Source organism: Lepus europaeus, chromosome 20 (assembly GCF_033115175.1).
Source record: "Lepus europaeus isolate LE1 chromosome 20, mLepTim1.pri, whole genome shotgun sequence".
In the NCBI taxonomy this organism is placed as follows: domain Eukaryota; kingdom Metazoa; phylum Chordata; class Mammalia; order Lagomorpha; family Leporidae; genus Lepus; species Lepus europaeus.
The window spans coordinates 62,780,472-62,799,121 of record NC_084846.1 but is presented as its reverse complement, the minus strand read 5'-3'; the positions used below and the strand labels follow the sequence as shown (position 1 = coordinate 62,799,121).

The 18,650-nt window shown below is 48.1% G+C and overlaps 1 protein-coding gene across 1 annotated transcript in view; it reads right to left on the bottom strand.

Annotated features, from left to right (window-relative positions):
* The window catches only part of SEMA3E (semaphorin 3E), a 256,562-nt gene that overhangs the window by 75,969 nt on the left and 161,943 nt on the right, over positions 1-18,650 (bottom strand). Inside the window, exons 3-4 of the mRNA XM_062179183.1 lie at positions 9,506-9,565; positions 6,703-6,822 (exon numbers count right to left, since the gene is read on the bottom strand). Coding sequence (XP_062035167.1) covers positions 6,703-6,822; positions 9,506-9,565 — 180 coding nt within the window. The remainder of the gene's footprint in view (positions 1-6,702; positions 6,823-9,505; positions 9,566-18,650) is intronic.

Genomic DNA, 18,650 nt, shown 5'->3' with positions numbered 1-18,650 from the left:
TATATATATATATATATATATATATATGTAACTCTGACTTTCAAGTAAAATAAAATAAATCTTAAAAAAAAAAGACAAAAAATGTAGAAGAAACGGCTGATCTGGGCGCTGGCCTGCAAGGGAGCTCCATCTGTGAGAGCCATGCAGCAGGAGTAAAGGAAGCTGATGTGGGTCCTGCAGTCTGGGGGGGCCCGACTTCCACACGTGCAGGGGCCTCCACAAACACCCCCAGAGGCTTTTCAGGCTGCTCTGGCCGGCCGTGAGGCGCAGGCCCTGGAAATCAGCCCTCGCTTTGCTGCCCCCCCACCTCCTGGCTCCCTGCTCACCCTCCTAGCGCCCATCAGTCTCACTTGGGTTTTTCTTCCTCTGCCAGCCTCCCAGGTTTGCTGTTTCCGGACAACACATTTTTCTGTTTTCTTTGTCCTTAAATTCTCCCCCTGGACAATAATATAAGATTTCAGATTTGCTATGTATCTGTGGTTAATTACCAAATCTGCACTTTTAGCTCAAGTCTTCCTCCTTACACCTTTGTGTCCAACTGCTAACCAGGTTTCTCCCCTGAATACCCCAAGTTCCCTTCCCTGGCAAACTTGTTGCCCACCCAGCCCGACTTACCCAGCCTTTTCTGCTATTGTACAAATAATTTTTTGCTGTTTGCTGTACTAAGAAAAAATCTCCTAATACTCCTGTACTTCCTATATCCCCCTATTTCTTCTCCTTAACTATGCTGCTCTTGGTTAGACAACACTGTTGCCTTTATTTTGTCACTATTCAGTCACCCCCTGATCCCCTTCCTCTTCCCCACCAAGCCGCCTTCTTGTAGCACTGTTGCTATTTCTGAATGCGCTTGCACTAACGCATTTGTTTTCCACCAAATCTCTCTATGTTCTACGTAATAGAACTCTTCAAGTTATTTGGTAAAGTGAGAGGAGGAGTGTGTGTGGGGGGGGAGGGAGAGGAGAGAGGGAGGGAGGGAGAGGGGGAGGGAGGGAGTGGGAGAGAGAGGGAGGGAGGGAGGGATGGAGTGGGTGGGGAGGGAGGGGGGAGGGAGGGAGGGAGGGAAGGGGAGGGGAGGGGGAAGGGAGGGGGAAGGAAAAGGGGAAGGGAGGGAGTGGGAGAGAGATAGAGAGAGGGAGGGAGGGAGGGAGTGGGGGAGAGAGAGGGAGGGAGGGAGGGAGTGGGAGAGAGGGAGAGAGGGAGGGAGAGGGGGAGGGAGGGATGGAGTGGGAGAGGGAGGGAGGGATGGAGTGGGGGGGAGGGAGGGGGGAGGGAGGAGGGGCTCCTTCAGAGACCACCCGCGCCCCTCAGGGTCCAGTAATTCAATCTTCCATGTATTTTGAGAGCGCTCTCCCCAGCCCTGGCCTCCCTCTTTCCAGTGACTACACATGGAAAGGAACAGGGGAAATCCTGGCTCTCAGACCCGCTGTGCTCCACAGCGCCCTCTTGCCGTGAAGACGGCGTTCACAGCTGGAGTCGTCTCCATCCCTTGGCTCTGCAGCAGCTGCTACAACACGGTTACATAAGGGCTCCCGCTGCCAGTCCTCACCGCTTTGCTATTGCAACAGCGCTGTGAAATACCTCCCCGATCTCCTGTAGAGACGCTTGTTCATCGCCTCCTTGAATTACCCTCGCTCCCTTTTCATCTCTCCCTGCTTGAATCATTCTAAATATTATTAATGTCACATCAATCAAATGCTCGCTCCAACCCCGTCGTGGCATCCACGCTGTCTTGAGAAATAATACAGAATGTCACTGTCTAATATTAAAATTCCCCACCAATTTGTCCCATCTCCATCTCCTGCTGTTCCCCAACCATCCAGGCCAAAGTTGGCCTCTGAGTTTTTCAATCAAGGCATTTTTCTTGCTGTAGTGATTGGAAACTTTTCATTTCCTCATAGAAAACTGCATTGAGCATCCCAGTGGTGTTCTGGGCATAAATCTCTTAGTGCTCTCATCATAGGACTGTAAGTTCCTCTTATGACATATGCAATGACTTCCTAAAAATATGTCATATTTAATAGTCACAGTTAGGTGAGATATTATTCACATTCAATTGCTATGATTGAAATATCTGCATTCAAAGATTCCAGTACGACAGTACGAGACTGCGATATTTAACACCTAGATAATTAACGTGACACAAAATACTCTGCCTATGCGGTTAATTACACGATGCCCCCATTCTGCTAATGATAATGTAGCTTGTACTGGACCCATTCTGTCATGGACAATGTGATAACTCGATCATACTTAAAAAAAGTATTTGAGAACACTGGGGATCAGCTGAGAACACAGACTGGAGTTTTCACTTGAGGAACTCTCCCTAATTCATTTCCTCTCCAAAGAGTAGCTAGGAACGAGTAGGAAAACAAAGGTGAAGGCTGTCTGCCTTGGAAAATCAAACAGCAGAGAGATAAAATATCACATCAGCTGAAAAGCAAAGGCAGGTACACAGAACCTGGGGCAGGCACGGACACCTGTGCGCCACCTGTCCGTCTCCTTGGCTGACACCTGAGCCACACGTGCGAGACCCTGACAAGAATGAAGAGGCCGGCTCCTGAGGCTGCTGGAGCTGAGTCTGAGTCCAGCCCGGTGAACCATCTTCCAGAACAGAAACAAACCTTCTTCAAAAGATCACAGAATCCAGAATCTTGAAAATATGTAATGTCTGGTATACAATAAAAAATTACCTGACATGCAGCAAATGGTGTGATCCATCATCAAGAGAAAGGACAGTTGGGGCAAACTGACCTCGAGATCTGGCAGGTGTTAAAAGGAGGAAGTAGGGACTTTAAAATAGCTGGGAAAGGGGCCCATGCTGTGGCGTAGTGGGTTAACCCCCTGGCCTGAAGCGCTGGCATCCCATATGGGCGCCGGTTCTAGTCCCGGCTACTCCACTTCCAATCCAGCTCTCTGCTGTGGCCTGGGAAAGCAGTAGAAGGTGGCCCAAGTCCTTGGGCCCCTGCACCCACATGGGAGACCCAGAAGAAGCTCCTGGCTCCTGGCTTCAGATTGGCGCAGCTCCGGCCATTGAGGCCAATTGGGGAGTGAACCAGCGGATGGAAGACCTCTCTCTCTCTCTCTGTCTCTGCCTCTCCTCTATGTAACTCTAACTTTCAAATAAATAAATAAATCTTTAAAAAATAGCTGTGAAAAACATAGTCAAGGACTTCAAGTAAACTATAGTCATACAACTAAAAAATATGCTCAGAATGCTCGATAAAGAAATGGAATCTATCAAAAGGGAAAATTCTAGAATAAACAAAGTCCAAGATCTGTGTGGAACATGAATGGGGTGAGTGTTAATTAGTGTATTGGAGATGTCGGAAGAAAGGTTACTGAAGGTATTTATTTCATCTGGGGAGTTGAGGAAAAAGACTGACTTGTGAAGTCTTAATGACCGGTGGGACAACGCCTGAAATCCCAACGCCTAGAAGGGCGGGAGGGAAGCAAGCAAAAATGTAGTGAAGGGACAGTGGCCCAAACTCTGCCCAGTTAGATGCAGTCGTAAACTTAAGCATCCAAGAATCTCAGCACCCTAAGAACAGAGACACCGATCTCCACCAGCTCTGCAGACTCAAAGGCAAGACAGAAACACGGCTTACAAGCAAACATAAAGATAAAACCTTGAGGGGCCGGTGCTGTGGCATAGCCAAGGCCTGCAGTGCCAGCATCCCATATGGGCGACGGTTCAAGTCCCGGCTGCTCCACTTCTGATCCAGCTCTCTGCTATGGCCTGGGAGAAAAGTAGAAGATGGCCAAGTCCTTGGGCCCCTGCACCTACGTGGGAGACCTGGAAGAAGCTCCTGGCTCTTGGCTTCGGATGGGCACAGCTCCAGCCATTGCGGCCATCTGGGGAGTGAACCAGCAGATGGAAGACCTCTCTTTCTCTCTTTCTCTCTGCCTCTCCTTCTGTATAACTCTGACTTTCAAATAAATAAATAAATCTTTTTTAAAAAAGATAAAACCTTAAAAGGTAAGCAATTACAAACAGGGTACGGTCAACATGGACTAACCGTTACTTTGGAAAGAAGTTAGGAGAAAATAGAGAATTATTAAAAGGAAACAAACAAACAAACAAACAAAAACCCACTAAGGCTAAATGGCTGCCCCAAACCAGAATTCTTTATCCAGGAAAGACCCCTTTCCAAACCGAAGGGGAAATAAGGGCATTTTCGGATCAATGAAAACAGAGAATCTGTTGCTAGCAGATCCGCCCACAAGGTGCACTCGCACAGACGCTGACTTTGTATACGTGGGCACACCTACGCGCACGCTGCATGTCTGGATCCATGTGTATATCCTGACTCTTCACTGGCCTGACTTGCCTTCTAGAACTCTAAAGTTATATTAATTATATCATGGCACCATCTCTTTAAAATGATTCAACAAATATGCTCTGAGGTACCAGCGTGTGTGCATGTCACTTTACAACTGGGCACGGCTCGCTACCATTTAAAATGTGCTGAGGAGGGGTCAGCACTGTGGCACAGCCTGTGACGCCTGTACCTGGGACATGTGCCCTGCTAGTGGCCTGGGAAAGCAGTGGAAGACGGCCATGTGCTCGGGCCCCTGCACTCATGTGGGGGTTCCAGGCTCCAGGCTTCAGCCTGGCCCAGCCCTGGTCGCTGTGGCCATCTGGGAAGTGAGCCAGTGGATAGAAGATCCCTCTCTCTCATTCTCTTTGTAACTCTTTCAAATAAATAGATTTGCTTTAAAATAAATAAACTATGCTAATGAAAACTCCCTATGAGGACAGTTGACAGCTAAAGTGCCCCAGTCAAGGGCACTTTCTAATCACTTCAAATTTTGCTAATTGCATGTGCACCTGAGTGTTACCCAGTAGACTGAAGATCAGAAATAATTTTTAGCTGTGAAATTAATTATATCTTTGTATCTGGTGGCTAGACGTACACTACAGTCACTGCTACCCTTTCACAAGTGGGCTATAAGAAGATTCTAGATGCTTGATCATAGAATATTTAGACATCCGTTTTATCTGTGCCCCACCTTTCTGCTTTCAGAACTAAATGAAGGCTAGCAGATCTTGACATCAGAGCATTGTTTCATGTACGTCATCCCACTCCTAGGAATTTAAGTGAAAGGAATGAAATCAGCATTTGAAACAGTTGTCTGTACCCCACACCTACTGCGGCTGGATTCATAATAGCTAAGATATGGAATCAACCCGGAAACCCATCAACCGAGGCCTGGATGAAGAAAATGTGTTACATATACACTATGGAATATTACTCAGCTGTAAAAAAGAATGAAATCCTGTCTTTTGCAACAAAATGGATGCAATTGGAAGCCATGATACTTACAGAAATAAGCCAGTCCCAAAAAGACAGATACTATTTGTTTTCCCTGATCTGTGGTAACTAATAGAGTGAAATATATATGAGAGAAATTCACATTTTGAGAATTGATTATTGTTTATAGCCCTTGTCTCTACTGTTGACGAACAGTGTTTTTTTTTTTTTCTTTCTTTTTGTTGAATTCTTTATTTAGTGGAGTTAATCTTATGAGTATAAAATACGCTGAAAGTGTGTCATTGTAAAAATTTGAAGAAAAATAAGGGAGGAGGAGGGAGGGTAGGGTGGGATGTCTCACTGTGCTCCTAAATCTGTATGTATGAAATACGTGGAATTTGTCCCCCTTATATAAACTTAAAAATCGTTAAGAAATAAAGGAAACTGAGGTAAAGTGTTTCAGGGTGCAGGCGAGATAAATCAGATGTCAAAGTTCATCCAGTTTGTGGGCGCAGGGTCTGTGGCTGGTCTCTGAGCCCACTTACTAGGAAAGACTGTTGGTGTGCAGAATTCGGTCGGGATGTGCTTTTAAGTATCATTTGCCTAGTGGCTGGCTCTCAGGGGAAGAGGTCGGAGCCCTCCCCAACCCGCCCAGCGGTGGGCTCTCAGGGGAGAGGGGTACAGCCCTCCCCCACCTGCCCAGCGGTGGGCTCTCAGGGGAGAGGGGTACAGCCCTCCCCCCATCTGCCCAGCAGTGGGCTCTCAGGGGAAGAGGCTACTGCCCTCCCCCCACATGCCCAGCGGTGGGCTCTCAGGGGAGAGGGGTACAGCCCTCCCCAACCCGCCCAGCGGTGGGCTCTCAGGGGAGAGGGGTACAGCCCTCCCCCACCTGCCCAGCGGTGGGCTCTCAGGGGAGAGGGGTACAGCCCTCCCCCCATCTGCCCAGCAGTGGGCTCTCAGGGGAAGAGGCCACAGCCCTCCCCCTACCTGCCCAGCGGTGGGCTCTCAGGGGAGAGGGGTACAGCCCTCCCCCGCTGCCACTTATCTTCAGTCTGAAAATCTCCCCATTCTGCACACCCAGCTCACCTGACTGGGCAAAGGGAATTACACAATTGCAAAGTCTCTGCACGGCCTTTGTAAAACACAGTGGGTATCGCTTTATTTATATAAATTACGTGTGTGCTGGTAAAATCAATAAAGAACATTACGACCACGATGGAGAGCACCGTTTGATGCTAAAAAACGTGCTTTAAGCGGGTAAGTGAAGGCAATGGCCTTGCTCAGAGAGGGATATGTAGAGAATGACTCAGAGCGCAGATTGTACGCATGATAAGGGTTTTTGAGCCCAGAGAGATCAGTCGTGCGTCACAGACACCTTTGTCTTCCTTGGGAAGAAATTCCACTGTGTGTCTTCTAAGCCAAGCTGTGGCAGTGAGCACAGTGGTCTTACCTTCGAGTGGTATCCGACTCTGATGAAGGCACACAGGGGGTCGAAGGCTCCCGTCCCGCAGGCCAGAAGGTGGGTCCTGTTATAGTGGTGCAAAACTCGAATGTAATTTGCACACTCACTCTGGAGGAGGAAAAAAAGGAGAAAACCGGTTAGCGTAATAGCAAACGTTTAGTCCTTTTTAGAAAAGTGTTTGCTTCTCACGAAATCTTACGTTTTACCACAAAGTCTCCCTTGGCTGCAGGAGGCGAGGACAGATGGGAAGAGGAGGGGGACCCCGGAGGGGAGAAGCTGGGGACCCAACTCATATTCCAGTGCGCGGTGCTCGGGAGTGAACCGTTTATCAGGTGTTCCTGCTCATGGTCGAGGAACAGAAAAAGCCCGATTGAGAAATCTACTCAGGCCTGCAGAGTTGCATGGCAATACGTCCTCCTAAGTTACTAAGTTATTCCCAATGCTGTTTTTTTAGCCCAATATAAACAATGAATCAGCATAAAGTCACAAAGCCAATCACTAGAAAAGCTTCATTATTCGTAAGGAAATATGCACAGACTTTGAGGCATCACAGAATTTGGGTATTTTGGAAAATTATTCTTATAGCCTCAAATTTATAAATACGTGGTCAGAGAGAATTTTCAGGTACATGGAAAGCTAGTAACAAAAATCACACGGTAGGGACCGGCGCCGTGGTTCACTTGGTTAATCCTCCACCTGCGGCGCCGGCATCCCATATGGACGCCCGGTTCTAGTCCCAGTTGCTCCTCTTCCAGTCCAGCTCTCTGCTGTGGCTCAGGAGGGCAGTGGAGGATGGCCCAAGTGCTTGGGCCCTGCACCCGCATGGGAGACCAGGAGAAGCACCTGGCTCCTTGCTTCGGATCGGCGCAGTGCCGGCCGTAGCAGCCATTTGGGGGGTGAATCAAAGGAAGGAAGACCTTTCTCTCTGTCTCTCTCTCTCTCTCTCACTGTCTATAATTCTACCTGTCAAATAAATAATAAAACATATATATATATATATAAATTTAAAAAAATCACAGTGTGGTGTGAGATCCCTGTAAGGTTGCCGTCCAGGGGTACACAGACTTTTTCTGTAAAGGACCACACTGTATATTTATTTCGTCTGGGGGACCATGTGGTCTCTGTGGCAACTGCTCACCTCTGCACTACAGCATGAAAACAGACAGAGGCAATCCCAACCGAACGTGCGTGGCTGTGTTCCAATAAAACTTTATTCACAAGAATGACTACTGGCCACATCTGGCTCAGTTTGCCAAGGCCGGCATTCAACTGAAAGTTTCTTGTGGACAGGATCTCCATTTCACACATCCCTGCACTCCCCAGTTAATCACCCAGGGCCCAATACGTGCTGCACACATGACAACACTGTGGTACAATAGTCACTGGCTAAGTTTTATGATCAAGAGGCTCAATGAAAACAATAGTTTAAAACTGTTTCAAAATCAACCTGGCTACATTAATTCTAGCAAACACCCTCCTGGAAAGTTAGGTGTTGCTATTCCGTTAATAATAACGATGAAATAAATAATAATACATTTATTTATTATGTATTAACAAATAAATACTAATAAATGATGAAAAATATGAAACTTCAAGTGCCAAATATTCCCTTGAAATCAGTACATGAAATAATTGGTACAGGTAATGCTTTATAAGGACAGCGTTGGGATGAACAGGTTAGCAGACTCGCGTCACCATCCGAGATTGGCTGGGACAACAGCATGTCTTTAGCAAGAGTGAGGAAGGGAATATTGAGTGATCTGGGGGCACACAGATACGTTTAACTCTTCTACTTCCCGCTCTGCTAACACTGTGTCCTGGGGGTGACCCACACAGTTGGTAGCATCTGGTCACGCGGGCACGGAGCAAGTGTTCTGTTCTCAGGGCGCTGTGCCGGCGTCTCCGCTCCTAGCACACTGCCACACCTTGGCAGGAGCCGATCAGACCGTATTTTGGCTCAGTGGAGCTCAGATTGACGTGGCCCAGGAGTGTGTTCAATTAGTCGGTGGGTGGGCTAAGGCAGTAAGACTGTGTTGACTTATTGCTTGGCTCTGACCCAGTTGCTACAGACAACCCAGAGCCGATAGGATGTGTGTTGATTTTTTACATGGCATGCTTTCTTATAAAAAAAGGACAAGTTCACTCTCAAAGGCACGTCTGCAGGCCTTCCCCTGAGATGATCCTGTCATCAGCTCAGCCAGTGCTCCCAGCATGCCGCAGCCCTTTCACCCGTGTGTGCTGTGCTAGGGACGGTGTCGAGGAGGCTGCTGGGTAGGCACTCTCCCACTCCTTACTGCAGGGAAAAGACAGACAAAGACAGCATTGCTTCTGGAAATGGGAGACACTCAGAACGTTCCGGACCAGGTCGAGCACGCGTGAGGCCTCTGTCCGCCCGCACTTTGCTTTCTCCCTCCATGTGCTTCGTTTGTTTCTAATTCACTCTCAAGACAGAGCGAGATCACATCAGGAATGCACTGAGCTTGTCCTCAAGTGAAAAAATTACCTGCAATAATTTTTCCTCTCGAAGACACAGGAAATACGCATGAGCAAGAGGAACGTATACACCCAAGTTAATTAAAATAGAACAAAATCGAATAAAAACCAAGATGATGGCACCTTGGCTCCCTTTAACTCTGTATTGAGATTAATTTTTATATAACTGTATATGATAAGTATACATAGTTTTTCTCCAGAACTACATTGTATATATGCTTTTAAAGAGCAAATAAAAGTTTGGCGAGTCAATCTTTTGTGGTTGACCAGAGACACGTTTACAGGGACCAACACTTACTGCGTCTTTTCCCTTCATTACGCATTCCTCTATTTTTGGTGCTGCACTCGGCCAGTGTATCTGAAACAAAGACAATGCACCATTATGGCAACTGCATAGAAAAAGAAACCGCGGTGCAAAACCATTTCATTTTCCTTTAGAATCCAACACATTTCTGTTTTGTTCCATTTTCTGAGACGAGAAAAGAAGGTTTTTATCTCCTTCACATAATTATCGGCGTCATTAGGAAACTTATCTCTGAGTTTTTGCTTCATACTAACTTTATTTTTAAAACCCTTTGTGAAGGCTCATTTCAAGTCTCTGCCCGTGAGAGGCCATTGGTCCCTTAACCACCACTGCTCCTGGCTAAGTGCTGGCCTTTCTCCTGAACCTGACTGTCCATGCACCTGACTGTCCGTGCACCTGACCATCTGTCCATCCAGCGCAGGCGCCTCTTTGAGCTCCTTTGCATTTTCACCGCTTAGCACAGAACCGCGTGGGGATTTGCCGTAACACCTGCTGTCGGAACGACTCCTTGAACACTGATCCGCAGGGCATCTCCCAGCAAAATACTGCACTGCTTCTCGGGTTAGTTTTTGAGCCACTGTTTAACTTTTCCAACTAGATAGCAGGAAGTTTTCATTACATTTCAAGTTTGTTGCTGTCTTCCTTGGAGAGAGCGAGCGAGGGAGTGAGCGAGCGCGCCCTCGGGAATTCTTCATCTCCCAGGGCACCCGGCTGAGAACACAGGCAGGAGTCAGCACGTGTTCACTGGTCTCACAGATTTCCGACCAGCAAATTTAATTGTTTCATGGAAAATATTGTGTTAGTGTTTTCGTGTTGAATTAGTTTTGTTCCTTCTCCTCTCGCGGCTGCAGAATTGATCGCACCACGTGCCAGCCGCTGTGGTAAGAACGTCATCCCACTTTTTCTTCCCTTCGCTTTACAAACTCACGGGCTGAGGTTTGGTCTGCTGTCCTGCGGGATTCCCGGAAGTGATCCTGCTCGGCCAGAAAAGCCTTTCTCTTTCTCGCCCGTGTCTTTCCTTCTGTTATGCTTTGCTCTCATCCTCTCAGGAGACAACCACCGGGGCTGCTTCTGGGTACTTGCTAATTTGTATACATTACTTTAAAAAAAATACTTATTTTCATTTTATTTGACAGTCAGAAATAGAGGGGGGGGGGAGAGAGAGAGAGAGAGGGAGGGAGGGAGGGAAGGAGGGAGGGAGGGAGGAAGGGAGAGGGAGAGAGAGTGAGAGAGGTTGTCCATCAGCCGGTCCACTGCCCAAATGCCTGGCACAGACTGAAACCCAGGCCAGGAGCCTGAAACCCAGTCCAGGTCTCCCAGGGGTGGGGCAGGGATCCAAGGACTGCAAGTGATCACCTGCTACCTCTTAGGATGTGCGTTAGCTGGACTGGAGCAGCTGGGACTCAAACTGGTTACTCTGACACGGGATGGGGGCACCCCAAGAGTGGCTTAACACACCCGCCCGTTTGTATACATTCTTATAAAATGCATATCATTTCTTTTTGTGCATATACTTCTAACTTACAGAAATGGTGTGGAATTTCACACCTCGTCTCTTTCTGATCTTTTTCACTGCACACTTGGGTTTTAAGAGCCCTCCCAGCCCCGTGTGCACACAGAGCCCGCTCTTCCTGCTGGCTCCGTGGTGTGCAGGGTCTCCGTCTCCCATTTCTCTCATCTGCCTTCCCGGGCACGGATGCTGTGTGTTGCCAACCCTGCACCACACCAAGCATTGTTTCCTTTTGGTGTAAGAAGACACTACCGTGTATCTAACTTAATCCTTCTGATTACCAAGGAGGTGGTGTCGTCTAGGGAGCTTGTTTTAAAAAAGTGCCTAATTCTCTGTGCAAAGCACGATGCAGTGTAGACCCAAGGATGAAGCCGAGGAAGGTGACCCCGCTGAGTAACGGTAGCAGCTGCTAAGTTCCCAGATGGTTCCCGTGCTCACTCAAGGGCTTACCCATCCCAGCGGCGCCTCTCTGCGGGCTCTGTCGCCCTCTCTCAGCAAACCAACAAAGGCAAGCCCGCCCTCTTCTTGGGCCTCCCTCAGTCCCTGGGAGCACTGGCTCCGGCTGACCAATCAGCGGCACCAGCCCTGCCGGCCACCTGGGCACGGACTCTGTCTGGAGGGGCGGCGGCCGTCTCCAGCGTGCCTTCCTAGTTTGTCTGAGTTGCCTCCAACGAAGCCAGGCTATCCCAGAGTTTCTTTGGCTCCCTTCTGTTCGACGCCCACCACTTTTCCTTATCAAGTAAACACCTTGGTGAAGGAGCGAGAGTTTCCCAGCCAAGTAGCTCGGGCACCTCTGGATGTGATGGATATTTTGATGAACAGGTGTCAGGGGCCTTGATGGAGAAGGATTCGGGCACAGTGTCTGCTGTGGTCAGACCCTTCCCCTGCCCAGGGCACTCTTCCCCTCATGGTCACTCCTGTCTTGCGTCTCCCTCCCTTCTCCCCACCCCTGTCTCCGCCCGTGCTCTGTTAGCCTGGAAAGTTACCAAGCTAAATACTAGATACTGTTGACTGGAGGTATTTTTAATTTAATGACCACACCCTTTAATTAGTTTTAAATCACTGCCCAACACTGACAACGAGAGATCTTATGTTAAAACACATCTAGATTTATGGTTTCTCTAGAAACATCTGAACAGAAGCAACACCGGGCACGCACTCTTGCATAGCAACATTCCTTGCAGTCTTTGTTCAATGGGACAGAAGTCTCCGATTTGCTCCTCTTACCTGATCCTGGCTCCAGAGGCATTTTAGTTTTTGAGGTTTATGTCTGAATCTCAAACATGCTCAAGATTTAAGATTTTTTTTTTAAATATGTGCTCTATAAAATATTAGGTAGAGTATTTATCTTCCAGAAGTGGAAGAGGATCGTCATTTAACTCAAATGTTGTAAAGTCCAATCCAGTCTCTGCTATACAGACAGCATCGGGACTTGATCACAGTGGTGACTTCTTCTCACTGTGATTGCTGCGTGGCTAAACTTACGATCACAGAACAGCAGTCTCTGGCTGACCTTCCACTATAAAACGCTTGGTGCTCTCATTGCTGCAATGAGCCCCAAAGAGTTTGCCAGTCACGTGATGCCACAGCAGGTGCTCCTTAGCAGACACATTTTACATCAAAACACACGAGTGTTCTGATGCTGCAACAGAACAAAACACAGAGGGAAAAAAAGCAGGCATGTGAAAGAAAACCCACAAAAAGCCAAAGGCACACACACACAATCCTAGAATACATGTTGATGCAAGCAACGGATCCATCAGGGGGTCAGGAAAGACATCACACAAACACAGCAGTGTTGGGTGGGTGCTGTGGTGCCCCAGGTTAAGCTGTCCTGGGGATGCCTGCAGCCTAGGTGTACAGCGTGCTAGGTTCGAGTCCCAGCTACTCCGCTTCTGAACTAGGCTCCTGCTAACGCACCCTGGGAGGCAGCAGACGATGGCTCAAGTGTAAGGGTCCCTTCCCCCCATGTGTGGAGTTCCAGTCTCCTGACTTTGGCCTGGCTTGGCTCTGACTGTTGTGGGGGGTGAACCAGAGGGTGGAAACTCTCAGAGTCTCGGTCTCTCTCTGCCTTTCAAGTAGATTGAAAATGAATAAACGTTTAAGCACAAGATTCATTTATTAAAAAACCGCACATCAGTGTCAGGTTAGCGTGAGCCCAAGGAAGCCACGCCACCACTACAGCGGTAGAGTTTATACATTTTTAACACCTACCTTTTTGGAAAAAAGCCTTCCACCAAGTCATGCATTTTTTTCCTGATGATCTCCAAGACCCATTTTAACTTCAGATTCAATTTGGTTTGAGAATTAGGCTTGTCCTGTGGTGGCACTGATTACTCAGATGGACACGTTAGAACACGTGCAGGTACACACGGACTGCATATACACGTACGTGTGTGTACGCAAAGAAAACAAAGCACAAGCTCACTGAGGACGGCCCTTCACTGGGAGGTTTCACTGGGAAGTTTTGCTCAGTGGTACGACAGAAAGCGGACAACATCTCATCCACAGCTCGGAAGAATGTGTGATGTTCTTTTTTTAAAAATATTATTTATTTATTTATTTATTATTTGACAGGTAGAGTTATAGACAGTGAAAGAGAGAGACAGAGAGAAAGGTCCTCCTTCCGTTGGTTCACCCCCCAAGTGGCTGCTTTGGCCGGTGCGCTGAGTCGATCGAAAGCCAGGAGCCAGGTGCTTCTCCTGGTCTCCCATGGGGTGCAGGGCCCAAGCACTTGGGCCATCCTCCACTGCACTCCTGGGCCATAGCAGAGAGCTGGACTGGAAGAGGGGCAACCGGGACTAGGCCCCGGCACTCATATGGGATGCTGGTGCCACAGGCGGAGGATTAACCAAGTGAGGCACAGCACCGGCCCTGTTATGTTCTTAACTTACTATAAGATGCAGGCATTTTTATTTTACAATATTAGCATTCCTTCTCATTCGTTTTTCTTCATTATGGAAAATGATGATTCCTTTAAACCCGTGCACAATATATATTACATAATATATATATCCCATAATACACGGGTCTGTATTTCTGTAAATCACTGCTTCATATGCTGCTGGCCAGGACCACGCCCACAGCATCACCACACCTTGCAACAGTGCTGGTCCCAGACTATTTTCACACAGAGAGATGCTCCCTCCAGGGCAAGCAGGAGAGCTGGTTCTTGGCCGGGTCATGATGGCAATGCGTCCTCATGGGCAGAGGTTGGACAGGCTGCTAATGGCCCCTTCGAAGGTCGGCGTCTCCCAAGGCTGAGGTGCCTCAGATGGGACACGTGTGCACGGTGTGCAGTGCCTCCCGGCTGCCACACACATCATGAGTCCCTGGGGACCCAGGGGGCAAGGCAGCCAGTGGAGATCTGAGGCCTTCTGCCTGCCGGCCCTGAGCACTGGGCGCTGTGCCCCTGCCTTGAGAACACCGACGGTGGCCACGGCTGTGACAATGACAGAGCTGTGCTTCCAGGCATGCTCTACACGTGTTTCCCGTGAGACCTCTCCTGACATCACTTCCTCCCTCCTCCAGTCCCCTCAGTGTCCCGATTCTCTCTAGGACTTTGGGATTTGTGCACTTAACCGTAGCTTGCCTATGGCAGTGACTTACTCCCGTGTCCGCACCAGTGCCTACCTGGACTAGCGCCCTCCCCCCGGCCTCTGCGCGGTCAGCGCCGCGGGTGGGCTTGTAGCACTCACCAGCCTTTGCCTCATTGTGTGCCGTCACGTGTCAGAGAGAACGGGCTAAGGAACCCTTCCCAGCTCGGTTAGGAAGGAGATGCTGAGACGAAAGGCTGGTAAGCGTTCTGAGGGCAGACAACAGGGCGCTGGCCCCATCTCTGGGGGCAGACGGAAGGGAGAGAGGCAAAAAAAAAAAAAAAAAAAAAAAAAAAGACGAAGATTCCGTGCAGCAAGACGGCCACACGGGGCCCTCCCCAGGGACACCAGCGTTGTGCTGCTTGCTTAACAACAGGCTCGGGACCGCATCCCAGCACTCACTCAGGTGACACGCTGTGACAAGACAGACCCCACCGGAAGGCAAAGCTGCTTTCCAAAGCCATCGCGGGCCCAGGTCCTGCCCAGCTTGCGAGGGAAGCGATTTTCTTCTCTTGTTTTGGCAGCTGGGGTGTCTTAGGGGTACGCTCCAGGGATCAGCATCAACAAAACCCACAACACGGAGCTATTTGTTCCGCACAGAACATTCCTAGAGGCAGTTGAACTACAGGGTGTAATGTTATTTCCAAAAAAAAGGTACAAAAAAGCAAAAGGTTAAAAACACACCTTTCCAGCGCAGTGCACCAGAATGTAATTTAATCACCCCCACCCCCCGCACGCTAGTAGACCACTTGCTATTCCTGCAGATCTCTAAGCAGAAAAATCAAACATAAATTAATTTACTAAGTAATTTTTTTTCTGAACTTCCTACTGAGACTCAAACTTGATGGCAGCTTTGGGATCCGCAAGGAGGGAAGGCCTACACTTCCGGGAATGGAGAGTCCCTACCCCCACTTTCAGGGAAGAAAAGTCCTTGTGAAGGTCTCTGCGGGTGCCTAAAGGTCAACCAATGAGGATCAGACCCGCCTCAACCTTTAACCCCCATGCCCTGAATCTATAAAAGGAGCTCTCCCAACCTCTGACACGAGATCCCCCCCCCCCCCCCCCCCCCCCCCCGCCGCTCTGTTGGGACCAGGGAACCTCGACTGGGATTGGAATCCAATAAAAGCTTGTGAATTAATTGATTCGTCTGCCGGGGAAGGGGAAGATTTGTTACGCACCAGACACCTTGCATTTATATTAAGATTAAGGATTTAACAGCTTCTTGTTACAAAAGTTAGGACACTCACAAATTGAAGGGAACAAAGCCAACTTAACACAGAAGGAATAATTTAACTGTCAAAAATTTCTTTACAGGGCCAGTGCTGTGGCCTAGAAAGTTAAGCCATCACTTTCGATGCCAGCACTCCATATGGGCACCGGTTTATGTCTTGGCTGCTCAACTTCTGATCCAGCTCCCTGCTAAGGTGCCTGGGAAAGCAGCGGAAGATGGTGCAAGTGCTTGAGTCCCTGCCATCCACATGGGGGACCCAGAGGAGGCTTCCGGCTCCAGTCTGGCCCAGCCCTGGCCATTGTGGCCACTTGGGGAGTGAACTGGCGGATGGAAGATCTCTCTCTCTTCCACTTTCTCTCTCTCTTTTTCTTTCCTTCTCTGTATTTCTGCCTTTCAAATAAATAAATAAATCTTTAAAGACAAAAATATTTATTTAAAAAATTAAGCAAAATAATCCACTTAATATAATCTATCTTCATAGAATATATTTAAGTGACTTAGGCTGTATTATTAAATTTCACTTATTCTAAGGAAAAATACTTGTTTATTTTGGATCTTTTCCTACATTTTGCATCTGCATACAGAATCAGTGTACTTATTTTTCATTTTTTACTTTGTTCTTCTAAAAACCATTTATTTATTTATAAGGCAGAGTTATAGGGAGGCCGAGGCAGAGACAGAGAGAAATCATCCGTCTGCTGGTTCACTCCCTAAACAGCTGCAATGGCCAGATCTCGGCCAATCCAAAGCCAGAAGCCAAGAGGCTCCCCCGGGGTCTCCCACATGGGCGCAGGGGCCCAAGCACCTGAGCCATCCTCCACCACTTTCCCAGGCCATTAACAGGGAGCTGGATTGGAAGTGGAGCAGCCAGGATACGCACTGGCACCCATATGGGATGCCTCAGTGTACATTTTAACTATACACCCTATACATATCATTAAAATAAATAAAATATATTTTGAATGTAGCACATCCCTAATGCCTTATAAATGGTAACGTTTAACCTGGCACACATCACCTGCTTTAGTGTTTCTGCCTTTGTACCTTACAAAGGCTCTCACTATTTAAGCAGTTTTTGTGCCAGAATTATAATCTTTTGGGTGATAGACAAAATCAGCGCTGGAAAGGCTTCCTTTCTGAGGCACTTGACCTAGGACAACATTACAATGACATCAACATTAGGGACCTGGTGCATGACCTTGGTCAGGGAAGAAATGCACTTGACTGCTATCATTAATGTGGAATACTGTCTTACATTTACAGGCAAGTTCTAACTGAATGCCTTTCTCCCACTCAAAAAATACCAAATTCCAAAAAACAAGCTTCCTTTCACCTCTGATGCAGAAAAGCTGAGTAAATGAGAAAAGTGTATCTATTTTTATAAACAAAGTGATCTCACAGAGCCACCATTTCTCCAGATATCCAACTTAAGTAGTAGACTGTCAGCTTAAAATTATAGTGGTGAGAATAATGACAGCAAAACACGCTCAGATTTAGAAACCGAGAGACAAACTGTGGATTGAAGTTGCTTAAATTGAAAGCTCATTACTAAAGTTGGCGTATTCTCTGTCTTCTCCAAAAACAGAGCTTAAAAAAATAAACACACTAATTTTTTAGGTTTTCATGGAATGGAAAAAAGAAAAAAAATTATCCCTAAAACTGGTATTGGCATCTTCAAGGGGGCAGTTTATTAGGACGCCTCATTCATTCTTATCTGTTACCTAAATATGACAGATGGCAAGGCCACAAAACCGGACCGCAGGCAAGCCGGCGTGGGAGGGACGTGTGGCCGAGCGCCCGCAGAGCCGGCCCCTGGGTCTCCACCAGCAGTGACCGCTCCACCAGGCCTCGCGCTCCACTAGGGTAAAGCACGGATGTGCCAAGGGCATGAGAACCATGGGGAAGGACAGAGCACTTGCTGTCGGAACTAACGGCATCCTGGGGATACGGGAGCTGCCCCCCAAGGCCGGGGCTGCCCCTCAGTGGTGTGAGGTGGTAGAAAGGCTTAGGTTTCTACGCCACAAGTCCCTGGTTCTAAACTCCAGTTGCTGCCTATGGACTCCAGGCCTCTCCTCTCCTCTGTTTATCCAAAATCCCACGGCCAGAGTATGCACCGAGCTACAGTCCTCCCGCGACGCCAGCACGCCAGCGTGCTGCAAGATTGAGCTGCAATCATAGCCCGGCAGTCAGCATCCCTCACCGTGCACCCTGGTCCCATCCACGTCCCCTCCCCACCTGGCTACCTCGCCAAGGACATCCGTCCTTGCTTCAACTGTTTTACAATTTCCACCCTGCCTCTGCTCCCGCTTGTCAATCAAACTTCTATGACTCCAAGTCCAGTGTTAACGTCTGCTCATCAAATGTGGGGGTTAAAATCATCAACATCCACGTTTCTTTAATGCTGTCCACACTTGCCAGAGTTTTGACTTTACATATCGTGATAACGTTTCATTTGATGGACAAGGTGTCATGGCAATTCTATCTTCATTGTGGTTGATAATTATTTTAAAAAAACACTTAAAATTCCCTGGTAGACATGTCATTATGTTAATGAGGTGGTTCACCACTGGGTCCCTATACAGCTTTGGAACTAAGGCTTGTCACCAGAGAGTGGAGGGTTGGAACTTTCAATGCCACCCCTCAGCTTCCGGGATTGGGAGAGAATGAGCCGAATCACATGGCCGGTGAGTCAGTCAATCTGCCTATACGTCAATCAATCCAGCCTGTGCAGGGAGACTTCAACTAGAATTCTGAGTGAGGAGGTTCAGAGAGCACCCTGGTCGGTGAAGGTGAGGAGGAGGG